Raw genomic sequence first — 20,877 nt, forward strand, 5'->3', positions numbered from 1 at the left:
GATTTCCAGCGCTGTCGGGCTTCCGCTGCCAGGCTCTGCTTCTCAGAACCTCCGCAATCAGGCTGGACCATATGCAATGTGCAGCACCTATCCTTGTGTATCAATACCTATTTTCCTATAGATTGTAAGCTTGCGAGCAGGGCCCTCTTACCTCTGTCTGTCAGTACCCAGTCTTGTTTTATTACTGTTTTGTTCCCAATTGTAACGGGCAACTAAATATGCTGGTTCCATAAAAATAACTGTTAAAAAATAAATAAAATAGAAAGGAGTATGATAGAGCAGGGATAGGAGTATGTTAAAAGGAAAAAAAAAAAAAAGTGTATGTATGTATGTATGTATATATATATATATATATATATATATATATATACACACTATTGTTTTTGCCAAGTACTGAAGTTTGCACAATGCAAAGACCGACAGCAGCTTGTTTATTTGATAAGTGCAGAGTTTAACAGACTTCATTTTTTTTATTATCCCCAATAATGCTTGCAGTTGGAAGAACAGACTTTTCAAATTGAACAGCTGAAAACTGAGGTTGAAGCAAGAAAGGAAGAGCTGACAAGAGTGCAGCAGTCTTTGACCAATACTGAACAGGTACCGCATGGCATGATAACTGCAGTAACCAGGAGGTTCCTAACTATGAAAGAACATCAGGTTGTCCAGCTGATTCCCTCTTCTCACTGTTCTAAACACTGAGGGGCTAATTTAGAGTTGAATGAATGGGATTGTGCATCTAAAATCACAAGCTCATAATGCTAGTTCGCAGAGCTAGTCGTACAGGCAAGAGGCATCATGCTCTGCAAGTGTATCGTGTGGTGAGAACTTGTATAGTATGTTTGTCTGGTTTATGCCAGGAGAGGTGGCTTCACAATGGTAATGGTAAATGCTATATATACAGAACATAATTCATGCACAGTATAGTAAGTATCTGCACAGTGTTATTATTATCGAATAGTTGCATTGACCATGAAATTAAAACAAGCGCCAAAGGTAAAATGAAAAAACTAATAAAGTTCAAATCATTACTCACATCGTCCCTTTCCTCTTTAAAACCTGAAATGGTAATATGCTTATTTGTTTGTTTGCATAAAAGTGACTTTTAACACTATATTTGGACTTTTTGTATAATATTATGTACTATTACTTTGATTGTGATCTTCCCTTTTTAGCTTGCCTTTTATGTTTCCTGTTTGGTCGTTGGTGAAAGTATTAATGAAAACAAAAACCATTTGTTTTCATTGAACTTGGCTTGGTCTAAAGGTGCATACATACACAACGATTTTTTGAATGATTATCGTTAAACGATATCGTTTGAAAAAATCGTTCACTTTCTGAGTCAAACGATGAACTATTATTGTTCATGCGCGTTCACGTTTGTAGTTTGTAGTTCAGTCAGACTTGTCAACGCAACGATTTTCATTAAGTTAATATGCAAAAATCGTTTGTAGTTCATAAAAATCGTTCATTACATTTAGTAAATGAACAACTTTAGTAAACGATTTTAGTTAATTTTTTCAAGGGAAAAAATCGTTTACTAAAATCGTTCATTAACTAAATCGTTGTGTGTATGCAGCTTTAGTATTAAAAGAATACAATCAAATGCACCAAAATGCTTGCCACTGATTGTGTTTGTGAAAATAATATTGAAATAAAAATTAATTATAGTTTACCTAATTTCAGACAACCAGAGACTCATATTATATGCTCAAAAGTTACTCAAGTTTTTTGTGGACCATAATTTAGGTATTGATCCATAAAAATCAGATAAGTATTTTCACTCTTCTAAAGTGGAAATTGTCTAAAGTGGAATTTACCTATTTCAGTCATATTTATACATTGCTGATTTGTATTGTATGAGTTTTACATTTAATGCTGCTTTGCTTAATTTCTGTGCATTTTCAGTCTGAATCTCAACTGAATTCAAAACTGGCAGCGCTTGAAGCAGAAAAGGACACATTACGAAGTTTGTTAAACTCTAGAGAGTCTGAACTGCTTTCAGTCAAAAATGTGGCTCAGGAGACTGAATCTTTATTCAACCAAGAGCAAGAGAAAAGAGCCAGTGAAATACGGGAACTGAATGAAAAGCTTGCCAAAAAGGTAACTTGTGGGAAATTATGCAATGTCAGCTAAACAATGTAAACTTGTACTTTTGTACATGCCAAAGTACTGTAATTGTGTAAGTTATAATACTTAGAATCATTACTAGAAGCAGAGAGATATGAACCTGCCTAGTACAACAGCATGTTCCTCTGCTCTTTATAGAGGCAAGATAAATACATACTGTAGCGTCAGATCCAAGACAAAGCAATTATACAGTAAAGGCTGACACCAGATTGCAAAACAATAGTGATGATCAGTGGTGAGTAATTACAGGGCTAGGATTTTAGTGATGATCAGTGGTGAGTAATTACAGGGCTAGGATTTTAGTGATGATCAGTGGTGAGTAATTACAGGGCTAGGATTTTAGTGATGATCAATGGTGAGTAATCCAGGGCTAGGATTTTAGGTAAATCGGTAAAATAGTCTTAGAGAGGAGTGTTAAATACTTGTACTGTTGCATAAACTTTGAGGGCCCAAAGTAGCTCGTCATTTCATGATGGTTAACCCGTTTACACTCTATTAGAGCACTTTAACCTTAGAAGTGCACTGAACAAATAAACATGTCAAAAGTGTGATTTCACATTAACACAATAAAGCAAAGATAGATATGGCCTGATATCACAGTGTGAGGACCCCAAAACAAACCTCTGGCTGCTGATAATCTGAACAGCTCATTATCAGACATGCTGGTAAATGTGGTCTGAAGGTGGTTGAGATGGCTCTCTCTCAGAGCATGCTTTCTAACTGGGAGACACTTGCACACACTCACTGGCTTTGCTGGTGTGCGTTTGGTTAAAACATAGCAAATGTCATCAATTATTGGAAGCACATGCTACAGAATTGTTACACTAATTCATAGTTGAAGACAAAACTTGCAAATAACTGCAGATCATTTGACTTCAAATTTCAAATTTGTGCTGGCAACCAGTTTACTGACAAGAATATTATACCAGCACAGACGGTGTAATGGTTAGTGTTACTGCCTCACAGCACTGAAGTCGTGGGTTCGATTCCCACCATGGCCCTAACTTTGGAGGTTGTATATTCTTCCTGTGCTTGCGTGGGTTTCCTCCGGGTGCTCCGGTTTCCTCCCACGCTCCAAAAATATACTGGTAGGTTAATTGTCTCCCACCAAAAATAAATAAATAACCCTAGTGTGTATGTGTGTGCGTGTACATGTGGTTGGGAATATAGATTGCTCCACTGGGGCAGAGACTGATGCCAGATCTTCTCTGTAAAGCGCTGCGGAATATGTGTGCGCTATATAAATAACTGGTAATAAATAAAATAAAAGTAGGGTTGTTATGTATAAACCAGTCAATGCACAATTTGGTGCAATTGGAACTGACAATGGATTAGCAGTGAACAGTGGGGGGAAGTGAGCTGGTCTGATGAATCAATCTTCATCAAGTGGAGCTGTGTCTGAATATTTATCTGTATACTGTAATTGTTTACTTGTTTTTTTTTTTTTATTCATGTAATGTAAGAGCTAAATGGGAAATATACATTTTTGGGAATGAAAATTGCTTGTGTTCCTCAGTCTGCAGATGAGCAGAAACTTTGTCAGAAGATGTTGGAGGACCAATTTAACATTATTCAGACAACTGTGAAGAAAGCAGAGAACATCATCCAGGATGCCATAAGCAAACTTGATGACCCTCTTCATATCCGCTGCACCAGTTCACCAGGTATGGTGATTAGAAAAAAATTTACATAACACATGTAACGTTAACCAGAAAGATGGGATCCCCTAAGCTCTGGGCCCCATAGCATCTGCACCCCTTGCACCTACGGTAGTTATGCCCTTGCTTCCAACTCAGAACCAGCCTCTAAGTACATTACACTGCAAAGAAACTTTCAGACTCATAAATGGATGCGCTTCTAACTGCACGGATGCCGAGTGGCTAGCATTGCTGCCTTGCAGAGCTGAAGTGATGAGTTTGATCCCAACTAGGACCCTATCTGTGTGGAGTTTATCACTGTGCTTGTATTGGTTACCACTGAATGTAGATTGTAAGCGCTACTGCAACAGCATGCCCAAGATGAACTGCACACCACCTACAATAATGTAAAGTACTGTGAGTCCTATTGGGAGAAATAAAGAATTGTTCTAAAGAGGAAGACACTGTGCACAGTGTTGCCTATATTCTTATCTAGTTTTGTTTTCAGTGTCTGTGGGTACGATCCCTTACAAGAAAAAAAAAAACGTTAACATACATCTGCTTTGTATGTTTTATGCTTAAAATCCAACTTTTCATTTAATAATTGGGCAGGAAATATTTTTTTTTTTCATTCTGTTAAACTCATATGATCTTGAGACTGACAGACATGTCCTGACTGATTAGCAATTTGCAGATGTTCTTTTGCTTGTATCAGTTTCACTTTGTACAATTTGTAAAATGTCCTGTAGTGTTTAATATAACTTCCATTTTCATGTTTACAGATTATCTGGTCAGCAGAGCTCAGACAGCTATAGACTCTTTAACACCCCTTGAGAATGGACACTCTAAATATGTACAGAACATGACAGGTGTGTTTATGTTTATATACTGTCTTTTGCCGCCTCAGACCTTAGAATGCTATGAGTGTGGGGCTAGAGGTTTAGATGTGTGGATCTAACACAGCTGAACATTACTTAGCAGACCTAGACAGTAGCACATCAGTGCACTTATATTTTGTACCAAAGTTCACCTGAAGTGGGCTCTTTTCCATACTGCCTCTTTTGGACTTTACCCTTTTCAGGACTACTTTTGCATGATGATTATTTTTTTTTACATTTCATACAGTTTTTCACTGGTTTTGGTAGGGTATATATTCTCTCAATTTACAATATACTACACTCTTTACTCATTACTCCTATTGCCCTTCTGCCATTTCTGGTGAGAGATCTGCACAAATTTGAGCTGCGTTCTCAGTGTGTGTATAGGATAAATAATAGTTACAATCTAAAGAGAAAAGGAACATGTTTCATTGTTAACATAGTCTTTGATATCGGTCGTGCAATTTCCTATAGTTTGCATCTCTATGGCATGATAGAGGGCTTTGTTATTAATAGTAATATTAAAACTTTTTATAACCTGGACTTTTACCCTATTGACTCTATTAAAACAATACATTGATTTTACTTGATGACATGCAAACAAACGTCCACTGCAGGTGTCTGGCTTATGATGTGTTTGTTACAAGGGATATCACTTTTAATGTAACAATTATTGTCAATATTTTCCTTCCCCACAGATGCTTCTGACTTAGTTGGAGCACTTGCTCAGTTTGCCCACCTAACTGCAGATACTATTGTAAACGGTAGTGCAACCTCTCACTTGGCTCCAACTGACCATGCAGATCGTAAGTAACGATGTATTTTCCCCTGTTTATTCCCTGGCACTAAATGTGTGCCATTTATTTTGTTGATGGTTTCAACTACATGTCAAACTTTAATGTTACAGGACTGAATGACAGCTGCAGGGAGTGTGGGAACCAAAGTTTGCTGTATCTAAATGATCTGAAGAAAAAACAGTCTTTAAAAGGTGCAGATCTGACGGAGGTTAGAAGAACACTGCAGAATATCTTTGGACTGGGAGAGGTACAGATCATTTTCCAATAATTTGTAGAAGTTGGCAACTCTAAAAACACTACTATTGTGGACAAATTAGTATGGAAATGTATCCGAGCACAATACATTTGAGAAAAGTGTTTGGTCATACTGGAACTCCTTAACTTGCATGTAAGCACTCCTAAGGGAGAGTTATGGTGTGTTTTTTTTTTTTTTTTTTTTTTCTCCTTCATCCACTAGGGGACACTGGAGCTTCATGACAGTGGGGTATAGACAGTGGGTTGAGTTGAGCCTGGCACTTCAAAAATCTACAAGTGTGACTGGCTCCTCCCCCTCTATGCCCCATCAACCCCAGTTTTTAGAATGTGCCCGAGTAGAGCCGGTGCACAGGGGCTGTCTCCAGACCTTATATTAATTTTTATATAGATTTGTAAAAGAATCAAGCAAGAGGACAGGCAGACTGTTAGCTGTGACAGTCTGCCTGCATCGTGGGAGCCGCCAGAGAGGGGACCACATGGCTACTGCAGCCTGTGTCCGGTCACCCTATGGAGGGGAGGCTGCTTTAGTTAGTTAGGAGTCATCAGACTCAGCGGGGCCCGCCACAGCTACCACTGGCTTGTGTCCGGGTCCCCGCTCTCCCCTCACTGCCCAGCGCTCTGGCCGCAGCAGCCCGGTGAGTAGCACACCTCTCCTGACTAGCAGGAGAGGTGAAAATAATCTGCTGGGTCTGAAGACAGCGCGCGGCTGTCAGTGCCACGCTGGTGTTGTGATAGAACACCGGCGCTGGCTGTTAGGTAGGCGCGCTCACAGCAGTCCTGCCTCTGCGTGCCGGTGCTTGTGTAAAAGGCACCGGCACGGTTATCACTGGCGGCGGTCGTGCCGCTGTCAGTGCGGGGACACAGAGGGGGAGAGTGAGAACGTCCCCACTGAATAAGTGTATGCCGCGCGCATACAAAGCGGCGGCCATTAGGAGGAGGAGCTTATAGGTCCCTCCTCCTCTTCCTCCTTCACTGCCTGGGCTAGTTTGGCGCGCTCTGAACGGGAGTGGCGCCTCAGAGAGACTGAAGGCACTGAGTGGAGGGGGAGAGGAGAAATCTGACAGCTTCTACACGGGGTCTGTAAATACAGAAGGTGGTTTTAACTACTTTCTGGTCCTATTGACTGCTCCTCCCTTATATGCCTGTCTGCCCCTGTTACTGAGTTGCATTATTCTTGAAATTCTGCTCCTCCTATACTGCTCTGCCTGCAATTTGAGTAGCATTATTATTGAAATTCTGCTCCTCCCTTATTGCTCTGTCTGCTCCCATACTTGAGTAGCATTATTATTGTAATTCTGCTTCTCCCTATACTTCTTCTGCATTCCTGAATTGTATGTGGTGCTTGTCTGTGAGTACATGATGACATCCAGGACAGAAAAAACTGCATCACAAAAGCTGTTTGCCTGCACTAAGTGCAGGAAGAAATTTACCCATGCTCGCTCCGAAGGGTCTTCCCTGTGCGAGACGTGTGAAGCAGACAGTGCTAACACGCAGTCTGTCACTCCCTCCTTCATAAATAGTTTGGCCGGGGTCATGGCGGACCTTTCTTCTGAATTAGCCGCTTCCCGTAGGGAACGGGAGTCTGCCAGAGATCTACCTGGCACATCTCACCCTTCTTTTCTAGCAGAACCAGCGTGGGCTCAGAATTTAGTCCGCTCGGTGAATAGCCTTGCTCAAGCGATGGGTTCTGCGTCTAAAGCTCCTGAAGCTACGGTAAGTCGCTCATTTAAAAAGAGGGCTCTTCCGGCGGTTCTCCAGTCGGATGAGGATTCGGCAGCGGATCACTCGTCTCAGGAGGAAGGGGAGATGCTGGACGAATCAGACGTAGAGACTTACTCACAAGAACCTGAGGCATTGCAAGGTATTGACGCACTCATTCTAGCGGTAAGGGAAGTTCTTAAGATTTCTGGCCAGGAAGCTACAGAATCGTTAGAAGACTCCTTATTTGCCAGGTCACAGAAGATGGCCGTCACATTCCCTGTTTCTCTCCAGTTGGACGAACAGATGACGGCAGCCTGGCAGAATCCGGACCGTAAATTCCAGATTCCTAAGCGTTTTTTCTCTCTTTACCCATTTCCTGCGGAAAATAGGAAGAGGTGGGAGACCCCGCCACCTGTGGATTCTTCGGTTTCTCGGTTGTCAAAGAAGACCACGTTACCTGTTCCAGGAGCTACTACATTGAAGGAAACCTCAGAGCGGAGATTAGAAACCACTTTGAAATCCATTTATACGGCCGCAGGTGCACTTCTCCAGCCGGCCTTGGTAGGATCTTGGGTCAACAAGGCTGTGGAAAAGTTGGCGGAACAATTGACTGAGGGTCTTAGATCCAGCACTCCGCGGGCAGATCTGATTACCTTGGCAGAACATATTCAGGAGTCTGCTGTATACTTAGGAGACGCCTCCAGAGATATCGGCCAGGTAGGCGCTAGGATTTCTGCTTCGGCGGTCTCTGCTCGCCGGGCACTTTGGCTTCGTGCCTGGCAAGCGGATGCGGAGTCAAAAAGAGCAGTGGAAGCTCTTCCTTTCACAGGCGATATTTTATTTGGTCCAGAGCTGGACAAATGGATCTCGCTGGCCACTGGAGGTAAGAGTACTTTTCTACCTTCATCAGCACCTCCTCCGCGTCGCTCGTTTAGGGGACCTTCCTTTCGTTCCTTTCGAGCATTGGCAAGATTTCAGGGACGATCGCGAGGTTCGTCTTCAGCGGGGCGAGGAGGCCGTGCTAGAGGACGTCAAGCAAATATTGCCGCCGTCCAGATCCCAAGCCAGCAGACAAGCCTGTGGCATGACGGGCTCCCATCCCATCTCGGAAATCCGAAGGTGGGGGCTCGCCTCCAGCGTTTCTCGGAGGTTTGGAGACGGACTTCTCCAGACACTTGGGTTCGAAATCTGGTATCTCAAGGGTACAAGATCGAGTTTGCTTTCACTCCTCCTGGGCGTTATTTTACAACAGGTTTGCCCGTCGATCCCTTGAAGCAACTAATTTTGCGTCAAGCGATCGAGAAACTTTTGCTGGCCGAGGTCCTTGTGGCGGTTCCCACTGCACAAAGACAACAAGGGTTTTACTCAAACCTTTTTGTGGTTCCGAAACCAGATGGGTCAGTCAGACCCATTCTGAATCTGAAATCCTTGAACCAGTATCTTTCATTTCACAGGTTCAAAATGGAATCTCTCCATTCTGTCATTGCGGGACTAGAGGCAGAAGAGTTTCTGGTGTCGATAGATATCAAGGACGCCTATCTGCATGTCCCAATTTGGGTTCCTCACCAGGCTTTCCTCAGATTTGCCATCAGGGAAGCTCATTTCCAGTTTCAGGCCCTGCCATTCGGTCTCTCGTCAGCTCCCAGGGTATTCACCAAAGTGATGGCCGTCATGGTGTCTCACTTGCGCTCTCGGGGGGTGACGATAGTTCCGTACCTAGACGATTTACTCATCAAGGCTCCGACGGCAGAAGTCCTTTTACACCAAGTGTCCCTTACACATCAGATTCTCATTCAACATGGATGGATTGTGAACTTCCAGAAGTCTCAGTTGATGCCGTCCCAGAGACTTCAGTTCCTAGGAATGATTCTAGACACTGTTCTGCTTCGTATATTCTTGCCAAGGGACAAGGCCATAGCCATACAGGAGCTGGTTCGTCTAGTGCTCAGACCCAGGAAAGTATCTGTGCATCTTTGCATCCGTCTCCTGGGGAAAATGGTGGCTTCCTTCGAGGCCATCCAATTCGGCAGATTTCACTCCAGAATATTTCAACTGGATCTTCTGTCTCAGTGGTCCGGGTCCCACCTACAGATGCATCGGCTGGTGCGTCTGTCTCCCCGGACCCGCATATCCTTGCTCTGGTGGCTTCGGACGGAGCATCTGTTAGCGGGTCGGCGCTTCGGAATTTGGAATTGGACCTTGGTCACCACGGACGCCAGCCTCCGCGGATGGGGAGCGGTGGTTCTGGACAATCACTTCCAGGGGCTTTGGTCGCAGCAGGAGTCCCTCTTACCAATCAATGTTCTCGAACTGCGGGCAGTCTACAGAGCTTTGATACAGGCTGCTCCTCTGTTACGAGGACTTCCGGTTCGGATACAATCCGTCAACGCCACGGCAGTGGCATACATAAATCGCCAAGGGGGAACCCGCAGTCGGATGGCAATGAGAGAAGCCAGTCGCATCCTTCTGTGGGCAGAAAGACACGTAGAGGTCATTTCCGCAGTGTTTATTCCGGGGGTCGACAACTGGGAAGCGGACTACCTCAGTCGTCAGGATCTTCATCCCGGGGAGTGGTCCCTTCATCCCGAGGTCTTTCATCAACTGGTTTGCAGATGGGGGAAGCCACAGATAGACCTGATGGCATCTCGGATAAATCAACAACTACCCCTTTACTGCTCCAGGACCATGGATCCGGCAGCGGTGGGAGCGGATGCTTTACTGATCCCTTGGCCGTACAGCCTTGTGTACCTGTTCCCACCGTTTCCGCTCCTCCCTCGGATTCTCAAGCGGATCAAACGAGAGTTGTCCACCGTCATCCTAGTGGCTCCGGATTGGCCTCGTCGGGTTTGGTACTCCGATCTTTTATTCCTTCTGGCAGACGAACCTTGGCCTCTTCCGCTACGATCGGACCTTCTACAGCAGGGTCCATGTGTGTACCCGGATTTACGGCGGCTTCGTTTAACGGCGTGGCTATTGAGACCGCCATCCTAAGAAGCCATGGAGTTCCTAGGTCGGTCATTCCTACCATGCTTAGGGCTAGAAAACCGGTAACATCAGCGCATTATCATCGCATTTGGAGGGCTTATATCTCCTGGTGTGAAGGTCGTGGATCCTCCACTTCCTCTTTTCATTTACCACGTCGTCTTCTTTTTCTTCAAAAAGGCCTCGATGCGGGGTTACGCTTGGGATCGCTTAAAGTGCAGATTTCTGCTCTTTCTATTTTTTTCCAGCGTCGCCTAGCTCTGATTCCGGAGGTTCAGACCTTTTTTCAAGGGGTACTTAGAATTCAGCCCCCCTTTGTGCCACCCACGGCTCCTTGGGACCTGAATCTTGTTTTATCTTTTCTTCAGTCATCCACCTTTGAGCCTTTGCAGGAGGTGGAATTGAAGTATTTGACTTGGAAGATGATCCTTTAATGGCCCTGGCTTCAGCCAGACGTGTGTCTGAACTTGGAGCCTTGTCCTGCCGTTCCCCTTACTTGATTTTTCACGAAGATCGGGCGGAACTTTGTACCCGGCCTTCCTTTTTGCCCAAGGTGGTCTCGGGTTTTCATCTGAATCAGCCGATTGTAGTGCCAGCGTTGTCGGACTCTTCTGGGGATTCTCACTCCTTGGATGTGGTTCGGACACTTCGCATTTATGTGTCCCGTACTGAGGGGCTACGTAAATCAGAGGCTCTATTCGTCCTTTATGATGCTAATCGGCGTGGCTGGCCTGCGTCTAAACAAACTTTGGCCAGGTGGATTCGTCTGACTATTCGTCAGGCATATGTTGCTTCTGCTCGACCACCGCCGGTATCCATTTCTGCGCATTCTACGCGCTCTGTGGGTACTTCTTGGGCGGCACGTAGAGGTGTCTCGGCTTCACAGCTTTGTAGGGCAGCGACGTGGTCTTCGGTTCATACTTTTGTACGTTTCTACAGATTTGACACTTTTGCGGCTTCTGCTTCAAATTTTGGTCGTAGTGTCTTGCAGGGCGTTCAGCACTCTCCCCCCCAGGAGGGTAGCTTTGGGACGTCCCCACTGTCATGAAGCTCCAGTGTCCCCTAGTGGATGAAGGAGAAAACAGGATTTTGGTACTTACCGTTAAATCCATTTCTCCGATTCCACAGGGGACACTGGACGCCCACCCAGTGCTTCTTGCCTGTTCTCAGTTGCTTGTTCTGCTTCAGTTCTGTTGCAGTTTTGTCTGTTTTTATTGTGTGACTGTTTATCACTGCAGCCTGCTGTGTTCTTGCAGTGTGTCAGTATGTTGGATGTTTCTTTTCCTGTTCTCCTTCTCTGTTCTTCAGTCTGTTCTCCGTCTCCTCTCGGGCTCAGTTCTTTAAAACTGGGGTTGATGGGGCATAGAGGGGGAGGAGCCAGTCACTCTTGTAGATTTTTAAAGTGCCAGGCTCAACTCAACCCACCGTCTATACCCCACTGTCATGAAGCTCCAGTGTCCCCTGTGGAATCGGAGAAATGGATTTAACGGTAAGTACCAAAATCCTGTTTTATTTCACCCTTTTTGCTGCTAGTGGTCAAATTGCCCTTGTTTTGTGAGTTCTAAACAAATGATGCTCTATGTACCCAAAGTTTCTACTTTACTTTTAAGCAATCTTTCTTCTTTAGGGTCCATAGGGCTCCACAGGGAGACTTTGGAGTGTAGGTGGGACCTGGAGGACCGGACACCAATAGCAAAGCTTTTCAATCCCAGAATGCTCTGGTCCTTCTCCCTATACCCTGCCCACAGCCTGGGAGCACTTCAGTGTCGTTGGTGCTCGGCAGGAGCTGGACCACCATTATAACAGGGGGCTGCATTAAGCAGCCCAAGATTTTATTTTATGATTCAATTTCCTTTTTCCCATAACGAGTGAGCAGCACAATACTGTCCTCTGGATCTCTGTGCTGCCGCTCCATCACCCCTCCGCGGCACAGTGACACCAAGCCTGTGCTAGGTGCTCCCAGCAGGGCTCCGAGGGGGACTAGCTAGCAGGCTCTCCGGACCCCAGACTGCAGCCCGGAATCCAGGGGACAGGTAAGGCGGCACCCCGTTCGCGGAGACCCGCGTCTTGGTGCAGTCTTGCCTCAAGTCTCCGGAGACAGACCGGAGGCGCTGATGTGGACAGTGGTTCGCCCACGACTCCACTAGACCATCGGGGCACAAATATACTGGCGCAGAGGCATTTTATAAATGCCAGGGGACCTGGTGGTTAACGTCAGCCAGTGGGTAAGGCGCTCTCCCTGCAGCCCCTCCCCCAGCTCAGGGCGCCTTTCCACTGCGGTCTTTGGGTTCCCTGAGCTGCTCCTCCCTCACCCTCCGCTCCCTCATAGAAGGGCGGCAGCCATGTTATGCAAGCTGGTTTCTGGGAAACACTGGTCCAGCCTCCCTGTATGTATACCTCTCCCACGGGCCAGCTTATACAGCACTATATCCTACCAGCACTATAACCTACTGTGGTCTGTGTAGTTGATTTTAGTGCCTTTTGCAGACACGTAATGTTTTTTTTTCTGCGTTTGTTTGTGACTTGTGTTAGCGCTAATCTCTATTTTCTATACTGTCAGTTTATACCCATCCCTTTTTTTCTACTATACCCTGTCATACTAAGGTATAGGTTTATTGTACCTCACAATAATTGAGAGGGCTATCACATACTATATAGCGCGATTAAACACTGCATTGTGCCATATATTGCACGGTTGCACACTACATTGTGCCATATTACACATACTGCAGGGTGTTCACTGCACTATATCTTACTGCGTGTTCTATTATTCTTGTGGCTATGTCTGGCAGAGGAAAGAATAACAAGCAGCCTGAGGCTGCTGCCCCTACTCTGTTGTTCTGTAAGTCCTGCTCAGCGGGCTTAGCCCCAGAGGACCTCATTAAGGATAGTCTTCGTACTAATTGTTACACAGCCCCAGGCCCCTCAGCCCCGGTGTCTCTCCGTCAGGACCCACCCTGGACTGCCTTTTCACAGATGCTGGCAAAACTTGCGGACCACATAGCAGTCCCTGTGGTATGGCCACAGCAGGTACTCCTTGCAAATCCTTTGCCTCCCCCATGGGTAGACGTACTGTCTACCTCAGTACAGAGTTTGGCTAATTCCTCTACGGTTTTTAAGCGAATGCTGCAAAAGGAAAAGCCTTTACCTACTAAACGTGCTCTGTTATCTTCCCAGTCCACTCAGTTATCTGATTCAGATATATCATCTGGGGATACAGAAAAAAAGAGTGGAAAAGCGCTGCAAACACAAACAATAAATGAAAATATGTATATATTATAGTTGTTTAATATACGTTCATTAAAATGGTGTAATAATACTCTAATACATGGACATATTACAAAACCAGTAATATGTCTCTCATAACAACTAATAAAAATAGAGCATCTATATGAGTATAAATAACACATGCAGTTAATAAGCACTATTCACAAACTTCATCTAAAGTTGATGGATCCAAAAACCGCAACAGTGTGCAGAACTAGAATTATTGTGTCCATATTGTTGAAAAATACAAAATATACAGTATCTGTAAAAAAGGAATGTCCTGTGATAATCCGCTACTGTTTGTGAACACTTGCTTTAGGCTACAATATAGCCATGTTATATTTGCTACACACACAGTTCACATACCAGAAAATATCACCTCTTCGGATAAACGGATCTTTTGTGCTGTTATCAATAAGCCGTCCAGCAGCACAGTGGGATCGCTGTTCCTACCAGCTGGACGGTAACTTTATCGGTCAGCTGAGTGATCCGTCTTACTACAGTGTATGTGGCCACACTGTGTTAAGCCGTGGCCTGGCGCTTGTTGGATAAGAAGGGAAACCCAGCAGTGTAGTAGTCACGTAGCTGGTACAATGGATGTAGCGGCTCAGCAAACAAGTAGCACCTTAAACGGTAAATAAACGGTCTCCACGGGCTGGCCGGTAATGGATCCGGGAGTGCTGGTATATAGTTATAGATGAAGAGCAGCTTGTGCTTAACGCATTTCACCGCGATCAGTGGCTTTCTCAAAAGGCAGAAATCATCTGGGGAGGCAGAAGACGGAGAATCCTCTCGCTCTGACTCAGTGTCAGGAGAAGAGGAGCCACCCTCTAAACTAAATATACCTGCTCTTTTGAGAGCAGTAAAATCTATTTTACGAATAGAAGAGGATGAACTCACTCCTAAGAAAAAGAATGCACTTTTTAAACGACAAACTGTATTTTTACCAGAATTCCTTCAATCGGACCAGCTATCTGATCACATGAGTGAAGCATGGAATATGCCCAGTAAAAGGTTTCAAATTCCAAAACTGTTCAGTTCCTTTTACCCTCTTCCAGCCACTGATTGCACTAAATGGGAAGCTCCCCCAGCAGTAGATTCTCATGTAACATGTCTGGTTAAAAATGCCACATTACTCATTCATGCTGCAACCTCCTTGAAGGAGACTCGGATAGATGTATAGAAGCTTGTCATAAATCCATTTGGTATACAATCGGGAAACCGGCTGCCTTAATACCGACAGCCAGCTTCCCGACTGTCATATCCCGGCGAGGGTGAAATGCCGGGCATCTAGATGTAGACGCCTGACATTTCCCCGAGACCGGCGCCCAGCATCCCGATTGAAGGGATGCCGGGCGCGGTGAGTGGACAGCCGCGGTGGGGGGGAGGGCTAGGTTTAGGGCACCCGGGGGGGACTTAGGGTTAGGCACCCCCCTGGGAGGGTTAGGTTAGGGGGAGGGTGGGTTAGGGTTATCCACCCCCAGGGGGGACAGGGTTAGGCACCCCCCCGGGGGGCTTGGGTTTAGGCAGCGGGGTAGGGGGGGGTTAGGCACTTGGTGGGGGAGGTTAGGGTTAGGCACCCCTAAGGAGAGTTAGGTTAGTCAATACCTATCGACGATCGGGATTTCCAGCGCTGTCGGGCTTCCGCTGCCGGGAACTCTGCTTTGGTCCGCCAGGTGCTGCCGGGAATCGAACCATGCGGACGGCGGTATTTCATACCGATTCCATCCATTTATTCTCTTACAAGAGCTATTACTCGTCCTGCTAGGGCTACGGTCTGGGTGACTAAAGTCATTGTGAAAGTTGACCATAGGCCCTAGAAGAGACATTTCCCCCTGATGTTTCAAGGGAACAACTATCTTACGTATCTCACATTAGGGATGCAGCCTCCTACTTAGGTGAAGCAGCTATGGATACGGATCTCCTTTCCTCCAGCATATCTGCCACTTCGGTAACGGCCCGAAACATTGTTTGGCTCCGTTCCTGGAAAGCAGATTCACACTCAAAACGGGCTCTGGAGTCTCTGCCTTATTTGGGAGACCTCCTATTTGGTCCAGAATTAAATAAAATTGGAACTACTTTGGCAGCTTCCAAAACGGCGTTCCTGCCCTATGCATATAATACAAAACCTAGGACATCATCCTTTCAGTTCTTTCGCCCTCAAGGCAAAGCCAAAGGTCAGTCCTTTCCACGGCAGCAGACATCAGCCAATGCCTCCAAGCCTAGGGCCAAACAAGCCTAGGCTACTAGATGTTCACCTGCCAAGTCTGAGGACAAGCCTGCAGCCTGATGGGGCGGGCCTCTCCCTGGGGGCTCCCAGGGTGAGAGGCCGACTTCCTCAATTCGCCCAGGTTTTGCATCAAATCACGTCAGATGCTTGGGTAAGAGAAGTGGTTTCCCACGGATATGCCCTCTCCTTCCTGAGGCGAACCACCCAACAATTCTTTTGCACAGGACTTCCATCGGACTCAAACAAGGCCCTGCTGCTCCAAAAAGCCATTCAGTCCTTACTGAATTCAGGATTAATAATTCAGGTCCGCTCCTCACAACGTACCAAGGGCTATTATTATACCCTTTTCTTAGTTCAGAAGCCCAATGGGTCTCATCTGCCTATCCTCAACCTCCAATCTCTGAACAAGTTTATCAGGGTGCCCAGATTTCGTATGGAAACCCTCCGTTCTATTGTCCGAGCTATGGAGCCTGGAGACTTTATGGTATCCCTATACATTCAGGACGCTTACTTACATGTACCTATTGTGCCTTCTCATCAACAATATCTCCGGCTTGCTACACTGTAGCAACATTACCAATTTCAGGCTCTGCCGTTTGGCCTTTCAACAGCCTTTCGGGTCTTTACCAAGCTCATGGCAGTTATGGCAGCTACTCCTCGTCAAGGCATAAGACGATCTCTTGCTGTTGGCCAGCTCCCCAGAGACTCTTCACCACCATCTACAGGTAACCATTGCCTTTCTACAAATGCAGGCTGATATACTGGAAAAAGTGTTCTCTGTTCCCTCTCAAAGGATAGCCCTTCTGGACTCTCGAGTTCAGAGAATCTTCCTATTGGCGGACAAGAATTCAGCACTACAGCACAGACTACGCAGACTGCTTCACAATCCCAGATGATGACACTCCCCCCAGAGGTTCGCCTGTCCCTAGCCTGGTGGCTACAGACTTCCCATTTGAACCAGGGCCGTCCCTTTTAAATCCCGGACTGGCATCTCCTCATCACGGACGCAAGCCTCCGAGGGTGGGACGCAGTAACCACCCAGCACTCCTTCCAGGGCCGATGGTCAAGGCAGTGTTGCCAATCAACATCCTGGAACTTTGAGCCATCTACAGAGCTCTCACTCTGGCTCAGAATAATTCTGAAAAATAGGCCAGTACAAGTACAGTCTGACAACGCCACAGCTGTGGCCTACCTCAATCACCAAGGGGGCACTCAGTCAGCAATGACAGAAATGTCCCGCATTCTCACATGGGCCGAACGCAATCTCCCAGCCATTTCCGCAGTGTTCATCCCAGGGATTCTCAATTGGGAAGCGGATTTCCTCAGCCGTCACGTCGTGCTTGCAGGACAATGGTCTCTACATCCAGAAGTTTTTCAGCTTCTGGTAGACAAATGGGTGCTTCCAAAAGTGGATCTCATGGCCTCAAGACACAACAACAAACTTCCAATTTATGGAGCCAGAACAAAGGACCCGGACGCGGCCTTCATAGACTCTTTGTCGGTGAAATGGAACTTCAATTTGGCATATCTCTTCCCTCCAATATCCCTGCTTCCTCAAGTGCTTCGGAAATTCAGACAGGAGGGGGGCACAGTCCTGTTAATAGCTCCGGCTTGGCCCAGTCGTCATTGGTACTCGGATCTTCTAAGGCTCTCCATAGATGTTCCTCTTCAACTTCCTCTACTAGTAGATCTGTTGTCTCAGTGTCCATGTCTATATCCGGACCTAGCCTATCTGTCTTTAATGGCTTGGCTCTTGAGACATCCATCCTAACGGCTAAGGGTTTCTCTGGCTCTGTGTTCCAGACCATGCACAGAGCACGTAAACCGGCCTCAGCCAGGATTTACCACAGAATATGGCATACGTATTTCCAATAGTGTGCTCCATGAAACTATGACCCTCAAGTCTTTAAAGTTTCTCAAATTCTTGCCTTTTTTTCAGGCTGGACTGGATCTAGGCCTCCGCCTAGCATTTCTGAAAGTGCAGGTTCATACCTTCATGCAACCTCCCTTTGTCCCTCCTGTGGCTCCATGGGATTTGTCAGTGGTGCTCAAAGCACTTCAGGAACCTCCATTCGAACTCTTGGAATAGGTTGATGTCAAATGGCTCACTGCAAAGACTGTTTCTTCTGGCTATAGCGTCTGCCTTTAGGATATCGGATTTAGGGGCACTTTCTTGTTGCCACTCCTTTTTTGATATTTCATCAAGACAGGGCTGTTCTTCGAACATGCCCAGGCTTCCTTCCCAAGGTGGTTTCTCGCTTCCACCTGAATGAGGATATTGTGGTTCTGGCCTTTAATTCACCAGACCGCTCGGCAGGTGAGGTCTCTTTGGATATCGTCCGTGCTCTAAAGATCTCCGTGGACCGTACTACTTCCATCTGGAAATTGGACTCCCTCTTACCCCTGTATGGATTCCACAAGAAGGGATGGCCAGCTAACAAACAGACTCTGGTCAGATGGATTCTCATTACTATCTCACAGACTTACACGCAGACTGGCCTTCCTGTGCCGACTACAGTCTCTGCTCATTCTATTCGCTCTGTGGATCCCTCGTGGGCAGCCCGGCTTGTCACCTCAGCTGAACAGCTATGCAAGGCAGCCATCTGGTCTTCTGGCCACCTGGTCGGTCTTAGGTTTTATGCCTTTGATATATTTGCCTCTCAGGATGCTTCCTTCAGGCGTAGGGTTCTCTTATCAGTGTACAACTGCTTTGGGACATCCCCAAAGTCTTCCTGTGGAGCCCTATGGACCCTGAAGAAAAGGAGAGTTATGGTAAAACTTACCTTGGTTAACTCTTTCTTCGAAGTCCGTAGGGTCCACAGGGCACCCACCCTGACGCACCTGGCTTCTAAGTGGTTCTTCTCTTGGTCACTTGTTTCCTTCTCTGCGTGAGAGTGAGATTCCTCAGTGTACCAATCTTCCTTCTCTCCTGTCCTGCTCCTGCCTTGGGCTTGTTAACAAATTTGAAGTGTCCTCAGGCTGTGGGCAGGGTATAGGGGGAAGGACCGGAGTATCCTGGGATTGAAAAATTTTGCTGTTGGTGTCCAGTCCTGCAGGTCTCGCCTACACCCCATTGTCTCCCTGTGGACCCTATGGACTTCAAAGAAAGAGTTAACGAAGGTAAGTTTTACCATAACTCTCCTTTTTTGTTGCATTATACATAAACATGTACAACAGGTAAGAGATGTTGTAAAGCTATTTCAATAAAATTTTATTTTTTTTTGTGTTTCAGGAATTAAGGCCTAAGAGCTTGGACATCAAGCAGGAAGAGCTGGGGGACATGGTGGATAAGGAGATGGCGTCCACTTCTTCAGCTATTGAGGATGCCGTGCGAAGGATTGAGGTGAGGAGGAGACCCTTTATTGCGCTTATGCTGCATAGTGGGACTGGAGGGTGGGTTACTTCAGTTTGCTAAATGAGACACTGACTAGTGACGACAGACACTATGGTTAGATCGTGAGCTGTTGTGGGTCTTATGATTAGCCTTCCTTTGTGGGCTCCATTGTTGGCAAGTAATATTACAGCTGTGTGTTTTTTTTACACCCTTAACGTAAAACCAGTTCATTAAGTAAATGGGTTTTAAGGATACTTGGGCACAAGTAGTTTAAATAGTACACCAGTCATTTTGATGTAACCATCTTCTCAAACATGGATATCCTTAAAACCTAAACTTTAAAAGGGCTTTGAGGACTGAGTTTGGGAAACAATAAGCAATTATTATGAACTACTTATCCATATAGTAAGTTTCTCTTTAGTTGTCATGTTGCAGTTTGTAGCATTACATAACACCTGAACCTACTGTGAAATAATTGTACACTACATTGATTAAACCCCTCTACCCTCCAGCCAGCAGAGAGGCAGGATCCATGGTCTGGGGCACCTGCCTCTGGCTAATGCTGCATTTTACTGTGGCTGGGTGGTGAATATCTTTGTCTTTATTTTAGTTACTGTAAATCATTCCTCCTTTTTTAGTGATACTACTGCAAGGAATCTTTTCAATACAAAGTAATCATTTTAACTTAGTAAATCTTTTATGGAACACATTTTAAATTAGTTTCTTGCTTCTGCAGACTGCTGTCCGTTTATGGAAATAAGTATGGAGGTGTTTAAAATACATCAGTGTGGTGTCAATGTATTAAGTGCTGTGGATACACAAGTTTATTTTCATTGCTCAAACTACCCTTTCTTGTTTTACCTGTTGTGTGGTGTGGAGACAACTTCCCTGTTGGAGTTATTGCTCAGTTGCTATAGTGGCATAGGGTGTGGTGATTTGATTGTGTTACAATGGTTTTCTACTATTTAAGTCTTCAGGTAATTGACCAACCTAAATGGCCTTTCAGCCCCTGATCCAATGAAGAGAATGGAAAAGTGGTTTATCTCCAAAATCTATAGAATTCCATGTTCCCCACAAAGTTCTATATGTAATTTGTTCTTTATACTGAGAGGAAGAAAAAAAATATTTTGGTTAAAGTATCTTTTTTATTTAATTCTTTGACAGGAAATGATGAACCAGGCTCGGATGGATAGTTCTGGAGTCAAGCTGGAAGTGAACGAGAGGTCTGTTTAACTGTCAGACTGTGTCTTTCCAAATACATTGTGACATTACAGCATTTTCCATATATAATCTAGAATTGTTTGATTGTAACATTTCAGAATCTTCTAGTTGATGTTGGTAATTCTCTAATTTCCCACTAAATGTGTTACTTTAAAGAAAAAAAAATGCAAAAACCAGGCTGGCTTACATACAGTACCTCTAATGGGGCCTTTGTGGTGCACAGACTGTAGTATGCCAGCACTAGAAATGGTACGGCACAGCATTAAGGGAGTTTGTCCTAGGCTGCAAGTAGAGAAACAATTTAGGTGGGTTCCGTGATGGGGCTCATACACCATTACCAATGAGGGAGGGAAGCGGCTACACAAATCTTATATTGTTTTACGTATCTTTAAATTGTACCAGAGTTCTATTGAAAAACACAGCACAACAGCTAAATAACATGTAGTTC

The 20,877-nt window shown here is 45.4% G+C and overlaps 1 protein-coding gene across 1 annotated transcript in view; it reads left to right on the forward strand.

The window, feature by feature from the left end:
- HIP1R (huntingtin interacting protein 1 related) overlaps window positions 1-20,877 on the forward strand; it is a 126,657-nt gene that overhangs the window by 87,074 nt on the left and 18,706 nt on the right. Inside the window, exons 17-24 of the mRNA XM_088449254.1 lie at window positions 496-597; window positions 1,906-2,100; window positions 3,644-3,791; window positions 4,547-4,633; window positions 5,341-5,448; window positions 5,550-5,686; window positions 19,107-19,217; window positions 20,373-20,431. Of these exons, the coding sequence (XP_088305380.1) occupies window positions 496-597; window positions 1,906-2,100; window positions 3,644-3,791; window positions 4,547-4,633; window positions 5,341-5,448; window positions 5,550-5,686; window positions 19,107-19,217; window positions 20,373-20,431 (947 nt within the window). The remainder of the gene's footprint in view (window positions 1-495; window positions 598-1,905; window positions 2,101-3,643; window positions 3,792-4,546; window positions 4,634-5,340; window positions 5,449-5,549; window positions 5,687-19,106; window positions 19,218-20,372; window positions 20,432-20,877) is intronic.

Source organism: Taudactylus pleione, unplaced genomic scaffold (genome assembly GCF_031769625.1).
Source record: "Taudactylus pleione unplaced genomic scaffold, aTauple2 ptg000479l, whole genome shotgun sequence".
NCBI classification, from domain to species: domain Eukaryota; kingdom Metazoa; phylum Chordata; class Amphibia; order Anura; family Myobatrachidae; genus Taudactylus; species Taudactylus pleione.